Raw genomic sequence first — 17590 nt, forward strand, 5'->3', positions numbered from 1 at the left:
TATATAAAGAAACCTGAGTGTACTGCAAAGCCTGCTCTTCCAGAGGGGCTGCAGAATCTCCCTCCCTGGTACCCAGGCCTTTCCAAAATGGCCCTTTTAATTTCCTTCCTGGTCGGGATACAGGTATTGTGTTCCTTAGCTGGTCTTCCACCTCGTCCAGAACAGCTACCAAGACCACCACTGACAGGACTGCTCTCCCCAGGGTGCAATAATGCTGTAGTCAAAGCAGCTGCAGCTCAGGCCCTAGACTGGATCAATTCCCATGAAAAAAAGGGGTACGTGCTTGGTCTTCAGCGAATTTTTGATGCCCGGCAACTTCCACAGGTAAGCAGCTACCCTGCTTCTGACTTTGCTCTCTACATTGCAGTCGGGGACAACCACCTTCCAAAACGTTAGATAAAAGAGGGGGAGATAAGGGGGAGCCATTGTCCTATCTATTGAGTGGACACTCCAAACCAGGAGTAGCTAACATGTTGCCCTCCTGATGCTGGAATTGTAGAATTGCAGAGCTGGAAGGGAACCTAAGGGTCATCTAGTCCAACCCCCTAGAATACAGGAATCTCAGCTAGACAGATGGCCAACCAACCTCTGCTTCAAAACTTCTGCTCCAGGCCATCCCAGATCTGCCTGCATGTTCCAGCACTGGCCTCACCATGGCTTCAGTTGTACAGAATGAAAGCGGCAGCCTGTATAATATTTACTGAATTCTAGCTGAGAATTGCTCCATTTTAAAAGAGGAGAAACTGAGGCAGAGGAATAAGCAAGTGTTGGGGCTGATGCAATAGTCCTGGGTGCTATTATCATATCTTCTTCTTTGGCGATCGCTTGTAGCCAAGTAAGATTGTCTTCCATAAACACAGTTTTAACAGTGGGTCTGTAAGTGACTGTGGAGGCCAGTTCTGGATCCACACATCCTTCCACAGTGGGGACATAGGTTTCCGGGTGGGAGTTGATCATGGTGAAGGTTTGCCAAGTGTGCCTTTCTCTTAGCACCTTTCTCCCTTTCGTCCCGAGTTTGAGCGTCTTCAAAGCCTTTACACCTTTGGTAAAGGCTGTTCTCCAGTTGCAGCACTCACAGGCCAGTGTTTCCCAGTTGTTGGTATTTATACTACATTTTTAAAAGTTTGCCTTGAGAGAGTCTTTAAACCTTCTTTGTTGACCACCAGCACAGGGATTAGCATATGCTCTCAGAAAGGAGGACCTGGCTGCATGCATTTTTAGAACACCAAAACATAACTCTAAGAGCCATTATTTATGGGGGGGGGGGACTTTCTAGTTTAGCTGTGAGACCCTTTTCTTTATAGGTTTCGAATAAATGGTTGCAAAAGAAGCAGCTGTTCGAATAAATGGTTGCAAAACGAGGCATTTTGGATCCTTGTGATCCTTGAAATCCCAGGAGAACTAAAGTCTAAGGCTGCAGTCAAAACTTACATGGAATAACTCTGTTGACATCAATGTTAAATTTACTTAGTTCTACAGAATTTGTTTTGCGTGAAAGGCAGGGAGCCAGGCTTGCCTTTTCAAATTCTGCTCTGTGTTGTGCTGCAAAGGGTTTCGTCTTCCTATCGTCTTCCGTCTTCTATAGGAGCCTGAAGTCTCTAAGTATTTTCTCACCTTGGATGTGCTGGAAACGGTGTGCCACGTTCTCAGCGGAAAACTGGCAAAGGATTGCAGTTTCAGAAGCGCCCATGAGACAGTAAGTATTTGATCTGCCAAGTTCAGAAAAGGACTGAACATGCTAAGTTTTGTTTTTAAGCTAGGAATGCCTCCAAACAGCCACTATTTGGTGGGAGGAATTCAAGTGCATACTAGGAAACTTTAAAAGGTAAAGGTAAAGGGACCCCTGACCATTAGGTCCAGTTGCAGGTTACTCTGGAATTGTGTGCTCCTCTCACTTTACTGGCCGAAGGAGCCGGCATACAGCTTCTGAGTCATGTGGCCAGCATAACTAAGCCGCTTCTGGTGAACCAGAACAGCACACGGAAACACCATTTACCTTCCCGCCAGAGTGGTACCTATTTATCTACTTGCACTTTGACGTGCTTTTGAACTGCTAGGTTGGCAGGAGCAGGGACCGAGCAACGGGAGCTCACTCTGTTGTGGGGATTCGAACCGCCGACCTTCTGATCGGCAAGCCCTAGGCTTTGTGGTTTAACCCACAGCACTACCCACTGTGCAATTAAAGTGGATGAAATTTCACTGTCACCCTAGAGCAGCAGTTTTCATCCAGTGTGCCGTGGCACCCTGGGGTGCCTGGATTGATGGTCATGGGTGCCATGGGCAACACTGGCCTCTGTCCTTCTTTCCTTCCCTCCCTCCTCTGATGACTTCATGTGTCTCTGCCTCCCAAAGGCTTGCACAGCTGTTTGTTGCAGCAGCCCTGGCTACAAGCTCCACAGGAGAATGGTGCCTCTGGGGCTGGCCAGGAGGTTCTGGTTGCCAGGAGTCAATGTGGCCTCGGAGTAAGGTTCTGGCCTCACAACCACCTTTGGCCAGTCTCTGTCAGGTTGCTAAGGCTGGGGGCATCCTCTTTCCAGGCCTCTGTGGGGTGGCGTGAGGAGGCACCTCTCTTTGGGGCAGCGGCGGCTGCTGCTCAGAGGACTCCAAAGGAGAAAGGAGAAGAGAGGAGGCTACAGGAACCCTCCACAAGGGAGCGTGTTCAAAAAAGGGGTGAGAGGCTGCTAGCTCTGCAGGCAAGGAGTGAAATAACTGGGGTCCTGAGCTGCACAGGGTGCCACAGAAAGAATGTAGTTGGTCAACGGAGCCATGGGCTCAAAAAAGGTTGAAAACCTATGTCCTAGCAACAAGTCTGATTTCAAAAAAAAATGACATTGTACAATCATCTGGAAGAGCTTTGCGAAGTCAGGATCTGATGTGACCTAAAAAGATCTATAGTGTATTTCAGATTTGAATTGCTTCACAAGAAAGGTTAAGGGGTTCACATCACCCACCTTCTACACATGTCTGCACGGTTCCCTTTCTCTCCCCCAAAGCCTTCACCAAATACAAAGAAAATTCTAGTGAGGGAAGCAGATGCCAGTGGTAGTATAGAGTGTGGTGAGATGATTTGGGACTGTGGGAAAGGGGCAGGATCCTGCTGTTTTTAGAGTAGCCCCATTGGGGAGGGAGGTGTAATAGATCATTCTGCCCAGAGAGTACTGCCAGGCCAGGGCTTAATTTGAAAACAGGCCACTGAAATATCATATATTGGTCATTGGCCACAGAAGTGGTGTTGTTTTAATTTACTGGTGACTTCTGGGAAAGGGCAAATCCAGACTAAATTGGGGAGGGAATACAGACTGTCATTTTGAGGCCAGTGAAACTGAGTGGAAACTGCAAAACACAAACAAAAAAACAAAAACTTGCATGCATGGAGAGCTAGAGAGAAGTAATAACAAATAATATCAGTCCAAATAAACAAAAAAAAAATTTAAAATGTCCAGTAGCACATTTGAGACCAACAAAGTTTGTTCTAGGTATAAGCTTTCATGTGCATGCACACTTCTTCAGATACTCAGATTAAAAATAAGAATATTATAATATTATATTATAAAAATAATATCAGATTTTGCAAGGGGGGAGTGATTCTGCATTGCAAGTTGGGGGCTAAGCTGACTCCTTGGTCTGCAAAAGGTGAAGGTTTCTGGTTTGGCAAAACAAATCAGTTCTACAAACATCACTTACCTTTCTGTTGCTCCAGGTCTATGGGCAGTGCAAAGTAACAGTTTACGCTGATAACCACGGGAACGTTTCTCAGCTGTGTTACTACGACTGCGTTTTACGCCCACGTATGTATTTCTATACATTTGCTTGAATTAACGTTTGTAAGGAAAATCATAAGGTAAAGGTAAAGGGACCCCTGACCATTAGGTCCAGCCGTGACCGACTCTGGGGTTGCGGCGCTCATCTCGCTTTATTGGCCGAGGGAGCCGACGCACAGCTTCCGGGTCATGTGGCCAGCATGACTAAGCCGCTTCTGGCGAACCAGAGCAGCGCATGGAAACACCGTTTACCTTCCCGCCAGAGTGGTACCTACTTATCTACTTGCACTTTGATGTGCTTTTGAACTGCTAGGTTGGCAGAAGCAGGGACCGAGCAACGGGAGCTCACCCCGTCGCGGGGATTCAAACCGCCGACCTTCTGATTGGCAAATCCTAGGTTCTGTGGTTTAACCCACAGCGCCACCCGCGTCCCCACTGTAACACATAGGAAGTAACAAACCAGAAAGAATGCTCAATAAAACTGAAGGTCCACGAGCAAACCAAAGACGTGTCTTTATTTAACAAGATTAGGAAGCAAAGGCCTTTTACCACTTCCGCTTGCCCACTAATTTACTGGCCTGCGTAAAAGAACATTTAACTGTGCAAGTCCAACTATGCTTGTTTGTTTTCTAAATAGTTTCATCAAAGGCTATCGCAAAGGTTTGTCCTGACTGCCCAGTTCCCGGGGACCCAACTGAAACCAGGTTCCAGGAGGCGGCAGCAGAGAGCCTTGCCAAATTCAACTTAGAAAACAACCATGCTCATTATTTTGCCCTCCTCAACGTCACCAAGGCACGGTCACAGGTAAGTTTGCGACTGGACATCCTTGAAAGCAGGAACAGGGAACCTGTGGCCTTCTGGATCTCGCTGGACCACAACTCCCATAATCCCTGATCCTTGGCCATGCTGACTCTGGCTGATGGGAGTTGGAGTCTAACAAATACCTGGAAGACTGCAGCGTTGCCATTTAGAGAGGAAGTTTTCTCCATCACGCACGCCCCCATTCGTCACAGGATAGTTGATTTCGTTGCCTAGAGGCCTTCTTGCTATCTATAAGCCACGAATAACTGGAAATTCCATGTTTGGGGGCACAATACTTTATAATACCAGCATGATGGCATGGTTAGGACTTAGGAGACCAGGGTTCAAAGCCCCACTCATCCACGAAGCTCACAGGGTCACCTTCTCTCAGTCTAACCTACCTCACAGGGTTGTCGTAAGGTTAAAATGAAGAGGAGAAGAAGCTTCAGCTCCTTGGAGAAAAAATTGGATATAAAAGTAGCACTCTCGGGGGCCACTAGGTGGCGCATCGGAAGATGGCTGACAATAACATCTCTCCGACCCACACGAGGTAATTTGGAGGCTATGATGGGGGTAATTAGCCTCCTTAACCCCCCCAGGATGGTGGGGGGGACGGCCCTTGCCTGCTGTGCCCTATACCACCCCCGAATTTGTGGGGGTGGGGGCACTAGGCACAAAGCCCTCCTGTGGGATTTCGGCACTCCTGAACGCTGTCCCTGATTCGCGCTGCTAGTTGCAAGCATCTTCAAAAGAAACAATTTGGACGAGATAAATTGCACATGCTTCAAGGAAAAAGGGGAGTAAAGACTGCTGACAGAAGAGATCTCTGATAACAAGACAAGAATAAAATATGAGAAGATACGTCAAGATACGGTATGACTTGAGGGGGGAGGGGAAAAAAAAACCTGCCTTTCATTATGTGATTTAACAAGAATCCCCTCCCCAAATGAGTCAGGAACTAAGGACTTAAGCTGTGGATTTAAGGCTGTGTGGAGATAAACTTTCGAACCAAAGCAATGTTTCAAGACGAAGCTGGAAAGCTAAGAGTTTTGGAATGACGCAGTTAAAAATGCCGTCGCCATTTTGGGAGGCATTGTTGGAGCTCTTGGGTCTGGGAGGAGAAAGAGAGAAATAGAGTTGTTTACATACGTCTCAGTGGGACTCAAGAGCGAAAAATGCCAAATTTATGATGGAAAGAGCGATGTTATCTACGAAGGAGATATATGGAAACCATCTGGACTTAGTGGAGGAACGGGAAATCCACACAGGATTATTATTTTGCTTATCAGCTTAAGGAGACTAACAGAAGAGATTGTAAAGGAAAAATAGAAATTATATGAACAAGATATGATGTGGAAACACCAAGATAAGACTGAATAGAATTATGAATTTTGTTTGGACTGATTGGGACTGATTTGGACATTAACGCAGTAATAAGAAGATGATCTGAATCCCCCTTTGGATCTTGAAGTATGGGTTCCCCCAACAAAATTTTAAAAATTTGGCTTTGTAATTTGGAATCTATGTGATGTGATTTAATTTGATGTGATTGGCCAGTTAATAAAAATTATTTAAAAAAATAAAAATAAAAGTAGCACTCTCCTGGTGTGCCCCGCGGAGGACCTTAAGGTCCGTAAATAACAACACTTTGGAGGTCCCAAACCTCAAGGAGGTTAGATTGGTTTCAACTAGGGCCAGGGCCTTTTCAGCCCTGGCCCTGACTTAGTGGAATGCTCTGTCACAAGAGACTGGAGCCCTGCGGAATTAGACATCTTTCCACAGGGCCTGCAAGACGAAGCTGTTCCGCCTGGCCTTTGGCTTAGACTCACTCTAACCCCTTATATGAGATTTGGTATATAAATTTCCCCTTGGCTTTTTTGCTGGCCCATGTAGAACCAGCATGGATAGCTGGCTTGGGTGAATATCTGATGTTTCCTCCCTTTATGGCCTTGATTTATGGGCTACTACTAAAATGAGGTTGCATTTTAAGCTGTATTTTAATTAACTGTTTGTTTGTTGATAATGATGATGTTTCTATTACATTTTATTGTAATTTTATTGTAATTCATATTTGGTGTTAGCTGCCCTGAGCCCGGCCCTGGCTGGGGAGGGCGGAGTATAAATAAATAAAAAATATTATTATTATTATTAATTGCACCAGTTGCTGGGGAGTGAGGCGGAGGGCCAACAGGAATGTAAGAGGGCTGTTGTCTTCTATATTGCTTGCACTTCATCCAGATGACACAGACTGCTCTAACCCGTTGCCTCTGCCCTTTTGCACAGTGGGTTATTGGGCCTTCGAACTCAATAGAATATACGATCCAGGAGACATCTTGCACCAAAGGCAAGGGTGTCCCCGACATCTCCAATTGCGAACTCCTCCCACGTGAAACGGCCGTGAGTATTCCTTCACTTGGTGCTGAATTTTTTTTGGGGGGGGGGGTACCCCGCCCATCTGGCTGGGCTTCCCCAGCCACTCTGGGTGGCTTCCAAAAAAAAAAATATTTAAATACTCTAATACATCAAACATTAAAAGCTTCCCTGAACAGGGCTGCCTTCAGATGTCTTCTAAAAGTCTCGTAGTTGTTGTTCTCTTTGACATCTGGTGGAAGGGCGTTCCACAGGGAGGGCGCCACTACCGAGAAGGCCCTCTGCCTGGTTCCCTGTAACTTGGCTTCTCGCAGTGAGGGAACCGCAAGAAGGCCCTCAGCACTGGATCTCAGTGTCCGGGTAGAACGATGGGGGTGGAGATGCTCCTTCAGGTATACAGGACCGAGGCCGTTTAGGGCTTTAAAGGTCAGCACCAATACTTTGAATTGTGCTCGGAAACGTACTGGGAGCCAATGTAGGTCTTTTAAGACCGGTGTTATGTGGTCTTGCCGGCCGCTCCCAGTCACCAGTCTAGCTGCCGCGTTCTGGATTAGTTGTAGTTTCCGGGTCACCTTCAAAGGTAGCCCCACGTAGAGCACATTGCAGTAGTCCAAGCGGGAGATAACCAGAGCATGCAGCACTCTGGTGAGTCAGTCCGTGGGCAGGTAGGGTCTCAGCCTGCATACCAGATGGAGCTGGTAAACAGCTGCCCTGGACACAGATTTGACCTGTGCCTCCATGGACAGCTGCGAGTCCAAAATGACTCCCAGGCTGCGCACCTGGTCCTTCAGGGGCACAGTTACCCCATTCAGGACCAGGGAATGCTCCACACCTGCCCGCCTCCTGTCCCCCAAGAACAGTACTTCTGTCTTGTCAGTATTCAACCTCAATCTGTTAGCCTCCATCCATCCTCCAAACGCCTCCAGGCACTCACACAGGACCTTCACCGCCTTCACTGGTTCTGATTTGAAAGAGAGGTAGAGCTGGGTATCATCTGCATACTGATGAACACCCAGCCCAAACCCCCTGATGATCTCTCCCAGCGGCTGCATATAGATGTTGAAAGGGACATCCGTTAGCTAGGGATGATGGGAGTTGCAGTCCAAATACAGCTGGAGACTCAAGTTTGGCAAACCCAGAAGCAGAACATTTTTGCACCATCCCCCCCCTTCTTCTCCAAAGATATGAGTAGAGAGCATAAGAAGAACTGTCCTTGACAACTCCAGACTCCCCATTCATGCCCTGGATGTTTGCCTAAAGGGACCCCTGACCATTAGGTCCAGTCATGACCGACTCTGGGGTTGTGACGCTCATCTCACTTTATTGGCCGAGGGAACCGGCGTACAGCTTCTGGGTCATGTGGCCAGCATGACTAAGCCGCTTCTGGTGAACCAGAGCAGCGCATGGAACCTCCTTTTACCTTCCTGCCGGAGTGGTACCTATTTATCTACTTCCACTTTGATGTGCTTTCGAACTGCTAGGTTGGCAGGAGCAGGGACCAAGCGATGGGAGCTCACCCCGTCACGGGGATTCGAACCGCTGACCTTCTGATCAGCAAGCCCTAGGCTCTGTGGTTTAGACCACAGCACCACCCACGTCCCTTTTGGGTGTTTGCCTAAGCCTCCAGGCTTTCTACTGTGGGTATAGGGCGGTATGCGCATCATCATCATTATTATTATTATTATTATTATTATTATTATTATTATTATTACATAGTTGGACTTGTGCACGTGGTTGCCACTATCCCTCCCTGTCTCTCAATCTCTGGTGAATGCGCAACTGAGACACGCGTCGCCAACCTTTTTTGGGCATATGGACCCATTTGCAACCTGGAGAACCTGTTGCGGGCGCCATGCACATGCCACAGCTCCCCAAACCCCAGCTGAAACCTCCTCCCTCACCCCCCAAGTTGCATCCCACACCCAAGTTAGGCTTTCATTGGCTAAAGAAGGCTTCTGCCAAGCCTAATTTCAGTAGAGGTGTGGGAATGAGAACCTGCGGGTGCCAGAGAAAAATATTGTGTTTGGAAGTACATTGTTGACCTGTGGCCATCCCAGCTCCATCACATTCGCTCCAAGGACGGAAAGGTTCCCCACGACCGCTTTAGTTATTAGAACCTACAGCCTAGGCAGGCTTGTTGTTTTTTTATCGCTCGTGCTTTCCTGATGGAGGGATCTGGTTTATTTCGTAGGAGACAGGCCTGTGCAGAGGTTCCGTGGTGAACAGCCAGGTAGATCATCAGAAGTATGTCAGCGCGCAGTGTGAACTCTACCCCCCAAAGGTATGTGGCTCAGTCAGGCATATAATAATAATAATTTATTATTTATACCCCACCAATCTGGCTGGGCTTCCCCAGCCACACTGGGCAGCTCCCAACAGAGTATTAAAAACAGGATAAAACATCAAACTTTGAAAAATTCCCTGAACAGGGCTGCCTTCAGATGTCTTCTAAAAGTCAGGTAGTTGATTATTTCTTTGACATCTGCTGGGAGGGTGTTCCACAAGGCGGGCGCCACTCTGCCTGTTTCCCTGTAACTTCACATCTCGCAGTGAGGGAACCGCCAGAACGTCCTCGGTGCTGGATCTCAGTGTCTGGGCAGAATGATGGGGGTGGAGACACTTCTTCAGGTATACTGGGCCGAGGCCATTTAGGGCTTTCAAGTTCAGCAACAACACTATGAATTGTGCTCGGAAATGTACTGGGAGCCAATGTAGGTCCTTCAGAACTGGTGTCATGTGGTCTTGCCAGCCACTCCCAGTCACCAGTCTAGCTGCCGCATTATTTTCTGGAAGTAATAACCCACAGTAAATGAGCATATGCAAGGCATTTATATCATGGGTTCGTAGAGCTGGAGGGGGTCTAAAGCGTCATCAATTCCCTGCAATGCAGGAATCACAGCGAAGGAATCCCTGACACACGGCCACCCAATGTCTGTTTACAATCCTTCAGCGAAGGAGAGTCCATCACCTTCTGAAGTAGCCCATTCCACTGTCAAACATCTCTTCCTGTCAGAAAGAGCCTCCTAAATTTTAGTCGCCTGCTAAATGAAACTGGGCAGAATCAGCCAACAACAGAAACTCCAATAAGAATATCCTTTGAAAACACCAGATTGAATGTGTTAAAGCTCAGAGCTTAAAACCTCCAGGAGAACTAAATGGTATTTTTCACCTGGTGCTGAAAAGATATCAGCTCTGGTGCCAGGGAAGGCTCTCAGGTGAGGATGTTCCACAAATTTCCCACTGCCCAATCCCTGGGTGCCATCCACTCTGGGAAGCTGGAGGAAAGCCTTGGTTGCCAACCAGTAGAACCAAGACAGCTTTCCGTGTCATGTGGCCAGCATGACCAAACCGCTTCTGGTGCAACGGAACACCGTGACGGAAACCAGAGCAGTGCACAGAAACGCTGTTTACCTTCCTGCTGCAGCAGTACCTATTTATCTACTTGCACTGGTGTGCTTTCAAACTGCTAGGTTGGCAGGAGCTGGGACAGAGCAACAGGAGCTCACCCCGTTGTGCGGATTCGAACCGCCGACCTTCTGATCAGCAAGCCCAAGAGGCTCAGTGGTTTAGACCACAGCGACACCCGCTTTGGGTGGAAGATAAGTCCCAATAAATGCATACGTATATAAAGATGGGGGGGGGGAATTGCAAAGTGATTCAGAATGAACAATTCTAATATTTTTTTCCCTATTAGCCACTTGACACGGATGATAAGAATCCACAACCTGGACCTAAACCTGGGCAGGAAGGACACCGCGAAGATCACAAAAGCAGTGAAGAACTCCATCACCAGAAAGGGCACGGACATGGCCATGGCCACGATCATGGTCACCGTCAGGGTCACGGTCACAGTCATGGTCATGGCCGCGGCCACAGCCACGGCCATCGCCGCCACCACCACAAACATCACGGGAACCACTCGCATGAGCACCAGAGTCCACCAGGCCAGCCAGAAACACTAGGCCGTGTGGTTGTTCTCCCTCCTTCAAACGAACATGTATCTCTACATTCCCTGCCAGAAATTCAACCTGAACACTTAGATGGGGAACCCGTTCCCCCCAGGGTAGAGAGCCCAACAGGAACCCCTCAAGTCAGCCGCCCTGATATATATGGTGCTCCGGGCAAACCACTGGCTAAGCCAAACATCTTTGCATTCCCTGTTGGGTTTTCAAACTCAGCTACGTGTCCAGGAGACAGCACAATAACTATCCCTGGTGTTGAGCTGCCCCAAAGGCCTGTGATAAAATTGCCCCCAGAGCCCAAGAAGGCCTAAAGTTTGGGTACTGTAGAATCCCCAAAAGCTATTCAACATGTGGTACCGCATCCTCACAGCATGAGAGGAGCGGTTTTGGAGGAGGAAGGGAAGGGAGGAGGAGAAAAAGATGGTCATTATAATCTCTCACCACAAAAGGTAATATTAAAAAAATTCCAACTGGTTGTGCAGTGAATTGACACAAAGGGCAGCAGAGGAATCTTTGTGGTACTAATGTTAATGCTTTGCCAAATGAGCTCCCTCTTATAGTATTCCCATGCTGTTTGGACCAAAGTCCACAGAGGGAAGGAATGACTGACAGTGAATAGGGAGCCCATCTTGGGCCTTATAGCATCCCAAAAGCAGCACTTGAAAAGCCCCAAACGTTCACAGCTCAGCTGTGCATTCTTTAGTCCCTGCGGTGGGTGGAATATTTTCATGAATCTAAACAACATGGTGGCCAGAGATTTCTGTTTTTCCTTTCTTTTCTCCGCCCATCCCTGACCTCCTTGTCCTTGTGAATGTGAGAACGACGTTTTCTCTGCTGCAAGGAAGCTTAACAATACTCAATAAACGAGCGGTGTGACATTACTGCCTCTAGAGTGGCTGTTTTGGAAACCAGACCTTTCTCATTTTTGCTTTGAAAAACAAAGCAGGCCTCTAGACCTCAAGGCCTCCAGGTGGTAACCGTGAAGTGTGTGTTTGGGGCAGTTCAGCCTGAGGAAACCAGGATGTACTGGAGGTGTCTTTCATGTAGAGTGAGAGAGATGAGACATATATTCTGAAATATACTCGGAGTCCTGTAGTGATTTCATGCTCTTAATTGCAGCTTGTAAAACAGTGATTGAATTGCCCCCCCAACCCTCAGGTTTTTATATACATTATTTACACAATGAGGTCCATCTGATTGGCTGATTCTGCTTCCCTCCTGGAGCCTGATTGGTCTTTTCCTGCAAGCCAATCAGTTGTTGCATTCTAGGATCCTAAAGGTAAAGGTAAAGGGACCCCTGACCATTAGGTCCAGTTGTGACCGACTCTGGGGTTGCGGCGCTCATCTCGCTTTATTGGCTGAGGGAGCCGGCGTACAGCTTCCGGGTCATGTGGCCAGCATGACTAAGCCGCTTCTGGCGAACCAGAGCAGCGCACGGAAATGCCGTTTACCTTCCTGCCGGAGAGGTACCTATTTATCTACTTGCACTTTGACATGCTTTAGAACTGCTAGGTTGGCAGGAGCAGGGACTGAGCAACGGGAGCTCACCCCGCCACGAGCATTCGAACCGCCGACCTTCTGATCGGCAAGCCCTAGGCTCTGTGGTTTAACCCACAGTGCCACCCGCGTCCCCTTCTAGGATCCTATTTGCCTATTGTTCTAGGATCCAAGCTTAGTACATAACATATTCTCACAGGAGAAATTTCACCTTCAGCCTGGGGGAGGTGGCTGAGGATGAAAGGGGGAAATCCCTCCCCAAGATTTTCAAGGTGGAGGAGTGAACAGGGGAGCTCATCCTGTTTCACCGCTTGAGGCAAAATGGGAGGTGCTGCCCTGCCATGCCACTGCCACCTGAGGCAGCAGCCTGAGTCCACCTAATGTCCGGACCGGCTCTGGGAGTAAAACTCATATAGCAGGCATGGGAGAGAAAAACTCATTGGGTCAGCATCTGTGCTTCCATTCATGCTTGTCCCAATGGTCATGTTGGCCTTTTTTCATTTTCATCTTTGCCCAGAATGGTACCGTGTTATAATATAGCATAGCTTTAGCTTTCAGGGGTGAGGCCAAGAGTGCCTTCCATCACAGAGCAGAAACCTCTCTCTTTCTAAACCCAGAACCTCTTGTGACAGTGACACTTCTATATTTTATTTTATTTTTTAAAAAGGAGTGTCTTGCAGCTAATGGGAGCAGCTCTGATGGTTGCCAGACACACACACACACACACACACACACACACACACTGAGTTTTGCCCTGTGCCCAAAAATCATCTCCCATTTTATTGCCTAGCAAAAAGGTGTGTGTGTGTGTGTGGAGCAATACTTTTTTTAATAATCATTTTTATTAATTTTCCAAATTATTTCAAACCAAATTACTTTAATTTAACACAATTTCTTAAAATCAGGTTTCCCACTCCTGTTGCATCGTATGTCCAGCGGCACAGCAAAACCTTATTAAATTCCTTGTAAAGCATAAATCAAACCCCCCCCCTTTTTTTTCAAATTGTCTAGCAGAGTAGCAACTACACACGTCTCTTCATTATGTAGAGGAGGAGAGGCGAAAAAAGACCATTAGAAAACCATCAGAGAGCACAAAAAAGCACCTTGTCCTCCCCCTTTCTTTTCACGGCTGCGGTAGGGATTCTCAAATTTCAGGAAACCATTCAAATACCTTCAGTCCCTGTTCTTTTGGCAGCTGATTGATTGCAACCTATTTGCATATGAGCACCTCTTGATTAACGCCTATTGTCCAGATTGAGGAGGAACCTTCCGCAAATCATGATGGTGATGGTGTCTCCTCCATGGTGGGGGCACACTCCCAAATTGCTGCCATTTTGCCTTCCAAATTGGCAGACACAGGATTGTGCAACACTGTGGGATACAGTGAACTTCCCAGACCCCCCTGGAAAGCATCTGGAGGATTAATAATAATAATAATAAAATTTTATTTATATCCCGCCCTTCCTGGTTCAGAAAACCAGGCTCAGGGCAGCTAACAACAAATTTAAAACGCTTAATTGATGCTACAAAAAAACAGCATAAAATAAGGTATAAAACGTGAATAACAATAAAATCAAAAATCAATTTAGGGGGGAAATCCATCCAATAAACATTAGGTGATCACCAGGGCTAGCCGGCTAAATTAGTCCTATTTGGGCCAGCGAGGAGACCAAGGGAGAATTAGCTGTGGGATCCCAGAGTGGGTAATCTTCATAAAAAGGAGAGGGGGAGGGAAGGAAGGGGAATAAAAGATCAGGCTAAGTTCAAATTGAAAGCCATGTGGAATAGCTCTGTCTTACAGGCCCTGTGGAAGGAGGTTAAATCCTGCAGGGCCCTGGTCTCATGGGACAGAGCATTCCACCAGGTCGGAGCCATCACTGAGAAGGCCCTGGCCCTGGTATTTGTGCCTCATTCCCTCCCTTTCCCCTGCCTGAACTTTTTCAGGAGGGGCTATGGAAAGCCTCCACCATGGAATTGTGGGCAAGGCCAGACACCGTGTGTGGAGCAATACTTTGCCCATTTTACGCAAGCACTATACCTGATTTCTGTCCCACAATGCCATCCAATCAAATAAGTATTTGCAAAGTTTAGAAGCATGATCAACCCCTGTTTGACCAGAGACTATAGCACATTTGGGAGGGATGAATACCTTTATACGGAGCAGCAGAAGAGCCATGGGATTCTGTTAAAAACAGACACGCTGCGAGACAGAGAAATGGAACAGGAGTGCATTTCAGATTCTGCCCAGTGCATCCTCTTTGTCAGCAACAAGATACAAAAACAGTCTTTAGGCACACCAAGGAATCTATTACAGGTCAGTGCAAAGCAGAAAAAGGCTGATTACCAGTGGACTTGTATGCTTAAGGCACTTCTTTTTTTAAAAAAATGACAATTTGGGAAAACATTAAAACAAACTGCAGAAGAGCTTGTCAGTCATCCGACCACTAATGCACTCATTGGCCATTTCATGAATATACTCATATTTATGCCCAATATAATTTACCCTAATATATGTATTTTGACATTTCACACACCTAGGGACGCGGGTGGCGCTGTGGTGTAAGCACTGAGCCTAGGGCTTGCCGATCAGAAGGTCAGCTGTTCGAATCCCCACGACAGGGTGAGCTCCCGTTTCTCAGTCCCAGCTCCTGCCAACCTAGCAGTTCAAAAGCACGTCAAAGTGCAAGTTGATAAAGAGGTACCGCTCCGACGGGAAGGTAAATGGCGTTTCCGTGCGCTGCTCTGGTTCGCCAGAAGCAGCTTAGTCATGCTGGCCACATGACCCAGAAGCTGTATGCCGGCTTCCTCGGCCAGCAAGATGAGCGCCACAACGCCAGAGTCGTCCACAACTGGACCTAATGGTCAGGGGAACCTTTACCTTTATACATACACCTGCTATTTCAGCCATGCACCTTCGTTCCTCCAGTGGGTCCATAACACCCACACAACTACCCTTTGTGATACTTGGGCAACACCTGCTATTCCAACCAGCTTGAATCCAACGTTCTGCTTTTGCTATTCTGTTCTGGCTCCATTTCTGCATAAATCATTCATTTTCTGTTTACATTTCTCAACCAGGGATCAAGACAGCTGCCTTAGTTACACTGATGCTATATCTTTTTTCTTCTTTAATAAATGAAACAAGTCGGTGTCTTGCTGAGCATCAACCCATGTACCTCTGTGGGGGCTTTCCTGGTGAAAGTCTTCACAGAGCACAGAAGGGGTAAGGTGAGCTCCTAGCACTTCTGACAGCTTTGTTCTGTTCTGATGCCCAAAGCCAGGGATCCATGGTTTCTGCAGGCTGCAATGGTACAGAAAAGGAGACAAGTGTGGCCCTTGACTTGAGCACAGTCCCAGTAGGCCCTTCCTTCCCCCACCCGCAGGGAATAAGAACAGCCTGACCCTTGCCAGCCTCCCATGTAATCTCCCGCATGCTGATAAAACTCCTGAAGATCATGCAGGGCCTCTGCTACTGCCCTCCTTCTTGTGCATCGACTCAGAAGGCCCCTGAATGCTATTTTTAGTGCAGTGATAGGATCAGGTAGAATAAGCTCCCTTAAAGCACACTCTGCGTCCCCAGGCGTGTCGCTTACGGGTCCCGAGAGGCTGATCCTTTTGCGGGTAAGTTTGGGCTTCTTATTTTCAGGGGTCGTCTTTGTGGGGAATGAATGCCCTTCTCCCCAGTGCATGGAGGAGGGAGGAATCATGCTCACGATGCACTTTCGGCAAGGATGTCAAAGAGTCTAGGCATTTATTCAATGTATGCCCATAGCCCTGATCTCAGAGTAAGGGAACCCTGAGCACTCCACTGGACTGTGATGAGTGAGGGTTGAGGTTATTTTCCCCTCCCCTGTTTTGCTTCCCCCCAAGGACACGCTCTATGGGGAGTTGGCTTTGGGCACCAGTCCCACGGGCAGATGGGGCATTACAAAGATGTCTGCAAACATGGCACAAAGGCTGGCAACATCAATCCTGCCGTGACGGCCGCAGTGCCTGGAGACAGACAGTCAGGTCATGTATCCACAGCAGTGACCACAGGAAGAATGGTCACTGGGAGGAGCGCAGAGAGAAGAAACGCCATGTTGCATCTGCAGCAGCACACCTTCATCTGCCCCAGCTGCAACAAAACATGTCTCTCTGATATCGGTCTCCACAGCTACAGCAGATGCTGCAACCTTCCAACAGTTTGACAGTGAAGCACTTCTCCATTGTCTCCCGAAACAGACAGATGCCAAGCAGGTTTTGCTTTCTCCAGGGTAACACCCTTCGTGGTTTTGTTTGACTAGCATCTGACCAATGGATCAAGCCACTCTGCAATTTAAAGATGGCAGGCAGGGTTGATACCACATGAACCCTGGTCCCTGAATGAAGCAACAGCAGGCACTTGCGAACAACTCTCTTCCTTGAATGAGCAATGGAGGCCACCCTGTAAAATAATGGGCATCCCTTTTGTAGGCTGTGTGCGTGCGTGCACGCACGCAAGCTGAGAGTGACAATGTCCAAATACAAAAGAGCAAAGATTGTGTCTTTGATTTGGCAACACAACCTGCTTCTGCTTTTCTCTCATGTGAATCTAATAGGCAAGTAAGTTTTTTAAAAATGACACGGGTGCCAAATTCAATATACAAAGGTTCAAAGAAAACAAGATAAGCAGAGCCAGGCTGTGTGAGCACCGAACCTTTCGCAAAGCTGGGGAGGAATTTGGTCGCTGGACATGTGAGCCTGTTGCAGCGCCGCATTGCCCAATAGGCAACTGCCCCAAAAGGCCAATGTTATGTGCACCCCAATTTCCAAGCAGTGGGAGACTCAGAAATGCCAGTCCACAGCTCAGGCATGGCTTCCTTAGAATGAAGGTCACTGAAGATGGTGGCGTCTTTGTGATATATTATTATTATTACATTTATTAAATCTGTACACATTGGTACCTCGGGTTATATACGCTTCAGGTTACATACACTTCAGGTTACACACTCCTCTAACCCAGAAATAGTGCTTCAGGTTAAGAACTTTGCTTCAGAATAAGAACAGAAATCGGGCTCCGGCAGTGTGGCGGCAGCAGGAGGCCCCATTAGCTAAAGTGGTGCTTCAGGTTAAGAACAGTTTCAGGTTAAGAACAGACCTCCAGAACGAATTAAGTATTTAACCCAAGGTACCACTGTACTGCCTTTTATCTGAAGATCTTGGGATGGTTCACAGCAT

General features: G+C 47.6%; 1 protein-coding gene across 1 annotated transcript; it reads left to right on the forward strand.

The window, feature by feature from the left end:
* Window positions 1-11772, forward strand: FETUB (fetuin B). The gene is made up of 7 exons (XM_083612924.1): window positions 1-324; window positions 1586-1696; window positions 3701-3788; window positions 4399-4565; window positions 6846-6959; window positions 9124-9213; window positions 10627-11772. The coding sequence occupies exons 1-7, from the start codon at window positions 88-90 to the stop codon at window positions 11203-11205; spliced, it is 1386 nt and encodes a 461-aa protein (XP_083469050.1). The 5' UTR covers window positions 1-87; the 3' UTR covers window positions 11206-11772.
* The last annotated feature ends 5818 nt before the right edge of the window (window positions 11773-17590 follow it).

Source organism: Podarcis filfolensis (genome assembly GCF_964270895.1).
Source record: "Podarcis filfolensis genome assembly, chromosome: 5".
In the NCBI taxonomy this organism is placed as follows: Eukaryota; Metazoa; Chordata; class Lepidosauria; order Squamata; family Lacertidae; genus Podarcis; species Podarcis filfolensis.